The 6,705-nt window shown below is 47.9% G+C and overlaps 1 protein-coding gene across 1 annotated transcript; it reads right to left on the bottom strand.

Annotated features, from left to right (window-relative positions):
• Nucleotides 1-282: 282 nt before the first annotated feature.
• Nucleotides 283-6,056, bottom strand: IAH1 (isoamyl acetate hydrolyzing esterase 1 (putative)). Its single transcript, XM_041420285.1, has 6 exons — nucleotides 5,862-6,056; nucleotides 4,713-4,765; nucleotides 4,115-4,263; nucleotides 3,148-3,309; nucleotides 1,290-1,408; nucleotides 283-609 (listed from the first exon to the last, which is right to left on the bottom strand). The coding sequence occupies exons 1-6, from the start codon at nucleotides 5,940-5,942 to the stop codon at nucleotides 442-444; spliced, it is 732 nt and encodes a 243-aa protein (XP_041276219.1). The 5' UTR covers nucleotides 5,943-6,056; the 3' UTR covers nucleotides 283-441.
• Nucleotides 6,057-6,705: the final 649 nt, after the last annotated feature.

Genomic DNA, 6,705 nt, shown 5'->3' on the forward strand with positions numbered 1-6,705 from the left:
GTATTACATCCAAATAAATGAATTTGGATTGACACAAATGGCTCTTGACAAACTCCACACTACTGCCTCTTCCGAGCTCCTCTGTGTTTAAAGCAAGTAGATGGGATTAATCACAGTGCAGTCCCCAAAGCTCAGCAGGAACTGCTCAGGGCAGCCTCTATCCCTCGGCCATGGAACAGCTGAGACTCATTTTCCTCTGCATCCTCCAAGGAAGGAGTTACTCATCCCCACAGCTATCCTGGCAACAGCAGCATGAAGAAGAAGCACGGCAGGACACACCCCAAGTGGTCTCACCTTTATTCTCCCACAGACCAAGAGAAGGGGACAGAGGAGAGCATTGCTGGGGACTCCCCAGTGTCCTGTTCCCTGAGGACACAGTTTGCAGCACGTTGCTGGACAAGGAGCTGGCTCTGTTTGGCGTGGCTCCTCCCTGCAGGGGTGTCACAGAAGACTGGCCTCGGGGTTCGTGTGGTCCACGTCACGCCAGTAAGGAAGCAGCGAGGGAAGAGCAGACAGTTTGTTTTCCAGGCGTGACCAAAGCTGAGCTGCTACAAAGCTGTTGCCTTTTGTCGATAAATGAAGACCATCAGACAAATAGGAAGAGAAATCCTACAAGTGAGGTTAAAACCATTTATTAGTGGATTTGCTAGCTGCAAAGAGACAGCCTTTAGTAATTCTTCAAAGCCAGCTGGTATACTGATTTTTCACTGTTTATGTTAAAATATTAAGAGAATGTTCTGATGGCCAAAATCACTGCTATTCATCAGTAAAAGACCATAGGATTAAGTGATGCAGTCAAAAGTCAACAGCCTATTGCATTGGGGAAAGCAGGGGAGAGAAAATGTTCATGGTCCAAACTGGAGTTACCTACTCACAGGGAAAGTCTGCAGTCTCCCAAGGATGAGTTTGGGTATTTGGTCAGAAGCATGAGCAACACACTTGTGCAGCCACATCTGACCTTGAAATGAGCCCAACACTGCTCATGGGCCGGACAAGAAATCTCCAGAGGCCCCATCCAACCTAAACTATTCCATAGCTCAAGTTCAAGGAAAAGGCTATTTAGATATAATGTACTTGGGACATTTGCCAACCAAGCACCATGGCCAGGTTGCATACAGCTTTATTTCTCATTGCCAACTATGAAGCACTCTGGATTATTTTCGTCCTTCCCTACAGTGTAATTTGGATGCATTTTGTAGCATTTCAGTGATAACGCAGCGCCACTGGTTCCTCTGTGCTAAATGATGCACTTCCCCAATTAGTTTCAAACATTTCTGATTTCATCGTACCTGATTCTTCTGCATCAGGCTCCAGAGGTCGAGCACATCCGTGCCGCATTCCCTGGCGACCTGGACGCAGGCCTGGGCGTACTGCCCGGTGGTGGCATTGCAGCGGTTCAGCTTCTCACCTACCAGGCAGAAACAAGGAAAGGTCGAGCACCCGCCACTGATGCGGCACAATTTCAGTCTTCCGTGGCACACACCACCTGCATCAGGCGCTAAACCAGCAGACAACCAATCACAAACTAAATCCCAAGCACAGCAACGTCAGTGGCTGGAAGCTACCGCTTGTGTGGTCTTTTTCAGGGCACCCTTTGGTTCTGAGTCACTTGAAAATGTCTCTTTTGAAGAAATGCATCAGGTTGAGAGAGAAGCAACAGCAACAAGCAGACAGTGTAGTTCTGCTGCTCACAGCTCTCACCTTCCGGCAAGCTGCAGGCGAAAGCAGCGCTGAGATTTAAAACTCTCCATACACCTGCTAAGGCACGTAAAACAGAGTTACGTAAATGGAAATTATTTACAAGTTGCCTTCTGCTTTTTGTCCGAGTCCACATGCAACTGCTCCTTGCAGTAGCCCTATTGCTACTTATTGCACCTGGATGAATGCTCCTGTGAAGATCACCATCCTCCTGCTTCCCAGCTCTCCTTTGCTCTGAGATCTGACAAAACCAGAAACAGGCAGAGAATTTCTCCTTGGTACTGGAGGGCAGATGGGCTGATATTGCTGCTTAATGTGCCCACAACACTTCATTTGTGGTCCATGGTCTGAGATCACCCTGTCTTTTGTTCCATGCCTAGACAGTACTCTCACATGCTGGCAAATTCAATGCTGTAAATTCAAGTTTCCTCCATCCCTACCCCATAAAAAGCAGAGTTTTAAGAGGAAAATGGATTAACAGTATAAATGCTTCTTGACAGCTGGAAGCCAGATAAGCAGCATTTGAGGTGTGCTCACATGACATCACATCAAAGCCTCCTAATGCAACATCATACAATAATGTTGTCTGATTTAATACAGTTTTAAATTTAGGGTCATCTTCAAAGTTTTATTACTTTGACTGAAAACATGACTCAGGATATGCAACACCACCTAAATCATAGAAAACTGTGCCACAAAGGTACCAGCTCTGTATATCTATGTAGCATGTATTTGTACCTGACCTAACTCAGAAGCTTTTTATAAATGTGCAAGAACTGGACAAGGTGTCCCAACAGAAAAGAGCACATGCTCTCAGGAGGTATAAACTGCCACTGCTGGAGTCAGTGGGATTATGGCAATTTCCACCAGCTCAGTAACATGAAGTAAGTGGTGCTGTTAAGTCTCTAATTTTAGCATTAGCTTAAATAACATAATGGGAAGTAATTTAACTACCTTTTTCTTCTTTTTCAGCACTTTTATTAGCATCCTTAGAATATGATATTCTCTGGTATTATTATTTTTTTAACTTTAAAATAAACCTGGCTGGGATATATTACTGCTTATCCAAAGAGATGTGAAATCTGCTGTACCCAGTAAAAACTTTTCTAAGGCCCACAATGCCAACATTTCTTCAATTATTTGTCTTATTCTGGAAGCTGCTGGGACACAATGGAATCTGCCTAGGACATGTTGACAAACCCCATGTTCTTCACGGGCAGCCACTTCTGTCAGTTCAATGCATTCACAGATCAATCAACACTTTGCAAAGGATGTTTGTCGTTTCTTGGCAGTTACTCCATGAGCTTATCCAGAAGCTGTTTAGTAAAACAGCAGCCCTTTTCCAACAAGTCAGAGAACATGACTGTAATATGGCACACACCTGGGATCTGTCACTTACACTCCGCTGGTAAAATCCAGAAATCCCATCCATCCTCATTATTCCTTTACCTTTGGCAAGACAAGCCTTTTCCCAAGCTGATTCCTGAAGAGGTGGGGGTGTTATCAAAATAATCTTGTCTGCAGTAATGTCTACTGACTTCAGGTACTGCACCATGCTCTTCAGGTTGGCGGCGTACTCCTCCAGAGGAACGTGCTGTTTTGGGTTCAGCTCTGTCAGGGGTGCAGCACATGCATCAGTGGGGCTGAGCTCCCTGCAGGCTCCTTACACAGCATAACAGGACCCTTACACAGTATGGCCAGGGACACACACTTCCAGTATGCAGTTCCTCTCAATCATGGAGTTGGGAAGTGTGGTAGGAAAACTCTGTTCCACAATACCCAAAGCAGACAAATCAAGAGTTTAAAGACAGCATTTCCAACAGGCAAACAAGGCACAGAGAAAAAAAAACCCAACAGTTGGGTTTAAGATGCTTTTTTCAAAACTTTGTATCAGAAAGCATAATCATCTCAAACCTCGCCTGAACCAAAACCCGAGATTTCCGATATTCTTGGATGCAGAGAAAATTTTGTAAAGTCCCATGGACATACAGTCAGTCCTTCATGCACTTATCATTTTGATCAGACTCTGCACCTTGCTAAGCTCATCTGAAAGAGAATCCAAATGCTACCTTCCCTCAGCCCATCTGCCAAGAACTCATCAGTCTCCTTCTAAGACAGAAGAAACAGCTGGATGCCCAGCTCCAATTTTAGGCAACTGCTACACAACTAAAAGTCTTGAGCCTCCTGAAATTTTTTGTCTAATATTAAAACCTAGTGATAGGGAGAGGCACTGCATGGTTCAAATACAAATGAAATGACAGAAAACAAAGCTCTGTATAAATGGAAAGAGAGTAATCAGTTCCTGGAGAAGCAGCCGGAAAAGCCTATTCTGAAATGTTCTACCTATTTTGCTAAACTGTAAAACATTTAAGAGAACAGGTGACAGGAAAAAAGAAAAAGACAGAAAGCAGGCTACCTTTCAAAGCACTGTCATTAGCTCCAAAGAAAATAGTAACTGCAGCAATGCTGTCAGCACTGGTACTTTCAGTGATCAGTCTTGGAAGAATCAATTTCGCCCATCTGCTGTTGTACCCCGAGATCCCACGGTTCACAACATCACATTTTCTGAAACAGAGACACACATCAAAAAGAACATCTCTCCTCTGTCCACCAGAACAAAACTCTGGTAGGTTTGAACCATTCTGTCAGGCCATCAGGCCATCTGCCTCCACGCCTCTCAGGAAAAATGAGATATCACAGGAATTTTCAATGGGATCATGCTTTGAAAGTGCACACACAGGCTGTACTGTTTACCTGTTACACCATGGAACCAGGACAACAATCCTGACAATCACTAAGGAATTCTTGATTTCCACTCAAGCTTTGAGTGGAAACACCCAACGAGTATTTCCAGCAGTTCTGGGCATGCTGCCCAGAAGGCAGTTCCACTTCACTAAATAAATAAATGTCAATAAATAAACATGTACTAAATACTAATCGCTGTTGGTTTTCATTTAGAAAAGCTGCATGACTTTCTGCAAGCTAGAAATTACTTTTGAAATTTAAGCTCTTACCTGACCAGTCTCTCAGCAAGGTATGCCCCCCAGCCATTTTCCTGGAAAGAGTACTGAAAAAAAGGAAAATGGTTAGATCCTCACTGGAAGAACTTGTTCCCCAGAGCATAGCCCCACCACTGGCACCTTCCCACCTGAAAGCTTTTGTGCATGGCCTCTGGCACTGCTGCTGGTGCATTTCCTCTGTCCCTGCCCTGTCCCTCTGAGGTCAGTCCTGGCCTTACCCAGGCACAGCACCGGCCTCTGAGGCAACATAGGGCTGGTACCTCTGGAGGGACAGATCTTGTGCTCCCTTCAAAATCCAAACTGACTGTTGTTGGACTGTAGTTTCATTTTGGCCCGTGAGGGTTTGCTGTGTTTGGAATATTTTTCTACTTTATTTCTAAGATCCTTTCATTCTGAAAAGCACCTCTCAAAAATCCGCCCTCTTCGTGGAGTTCAGTTTAATACCCACCTCTTCCAGAAACAAAAAAAATGAATTCCTTCTCCTTACTTCCACTGCTGCACCATCCTCTCTGCCACAATTCTGCAGTGAGTCGGCTTAGACACCCATCTCCCATTAAAGACGAACCTGGTCTCTGGTTAGTTTTTCATCAGAACAGCTCCGTGACCCACCACCCAACCCATGCAACAGAAGGCAGGGATCCAAAATCATCGCCAAAAAGCTGCTGCTGCCTCAGAGATGTTCAGCAGGCGCAGTCAGCTCAAAGGAGGAGCTGCGTCCGGGCTGGGCGAGCTGGACACAGGGAGCAGGGATGCCCAGGAGCCCGAGGGCAGAGCACAGGTCCCTGCAGCCACGGGTAGCACGCTGGGCCCCCTGGATGGAAAATGCCCCTGACACCGCAAGCTACACCTTCACCTCCGCGCCTCCAGCACAGCGACCTCAAGAATTTCTGTGAGGCAGCTCCGAATCCCTCACTCGCGCACCAGGCGCGAAGGCCCCGGCACAGCCTCACGGCGGCTCCGGGGCCGTGACCGGGGCCAGGAGCGCTCCCGGCTGCGGCCGCCGGACCGAGCCTTTCCGCCGCCCGGCACCGGAGCTCAGACCAACGCCGGCATGCTGCTGGGCCGCCGGCCCCGCTACGGCCAGCCGGGTTGGCCAGGGAGCTCCATGCGGGAATTGCGGGGCCAGGCGCGGGCGGGCAGTACCTCAGTGATGGAGTCTCCGAAGAGGACGACGCGAGGCCAGCGCAGGAGCCGCCCGCGGGCTCCCGCCTCCGCCAGCGCCATGGCCGCGGCCGGACATCCGCCGGGAGCGGCGGCTTCGCCGCTTCCTCTGCAGCGGGAAACGGGGCGGACCGGGGGAAGGCCCCAGTTCCGAACCGGGTTCAGGTTCCAGCCACACTCAATCTTTTGCGGCCTCTTTAAAAGGCTCAGTGGCGCAGGTGCGCGGGGAGGGCGCGCCGGGGTCAGCCGGGGACCCACCCCTCACACAGCCCTCGTGCGCTGCAAGCGCTCCCGACAGAACCCGCGGATTCATTGTCTTTATCTGTTTCAAAGAGAGACTTCCTTCTTAAGAAAATACAGTTACCTCATTTAAAAGACTACATACTGTTTAGCCTGCTAACGAGAGAATTTGGGGAGGAAAGTGTCGCTAATTTTGCTAATCGTCTAACACTACTACTACTACGATCATCGTTTGACAACAGCAGCAGCAGCTACCTCAGAGCATCAACCACGCTGTATTTGGAGTTCTGCTGTGTGTCCTGCAGGGTCTCATAGTCCCTGTCCCTTCTCCCAGGCAGGGGTGGTCACCGACCTGCGGCAGACGAGACTGTCACAGGTCATAAGCGCCCAGCTCTCTTGCAGGTGGTGGTGTTCCTCTAGTCCAGTTAAAGGCAAGGCAGCAGGCAGAGTTTCAAAGTTCCAACTAACCCAACCATGCAAACATGGATTCAGTTGTGCTCAACACCCTTTTGACTTCATGCTGATACAAGCATGCAGGCAATCACTTCCTCAACAGGAACAAAACTATATATGCAAACTCGATATA

Source organism: Onychostruthus taczanowskii, unplaced genomic scaffold (assembly GCF_017590055.1).
Source record: "Onychostruthus taczanowskii isolate IOZ18803 unplaced genomic scaffold, ASM1759005v1 scaffold11, whole genome shotgun sequence".
Classification (NCBI taxonomy): Eukaryota; Metazoa; Chordata; class Aves; order Passeriformes; family Passeridae; genus Onychostruthus; species Onychostruthus taczanowskii.

Coding starts and splice junctions, on each gene's coding strand:
- IAH1 (XM_041420285.1), bottom strand. CDS start 5,942: ATGGCGCTGGCGGAGGCGGGAGCCCGCGGGCGGCTCCTGCGCTGGCCT. Junction 1,409..3,147: donor AAAGGCTTGTCTTGCCAAAG/GTAAAGGAATAA, acceptor TCTGCCTGGTAG/GTGAGAAGCTGAACCGCTGC. Junction 610..1,289: donor GCCTGATGCAGAAGAATCAG/GTACGATGAAAT, acceptor CCTCACTTGTAG/GATTTCTCTTCCTATTTGTC.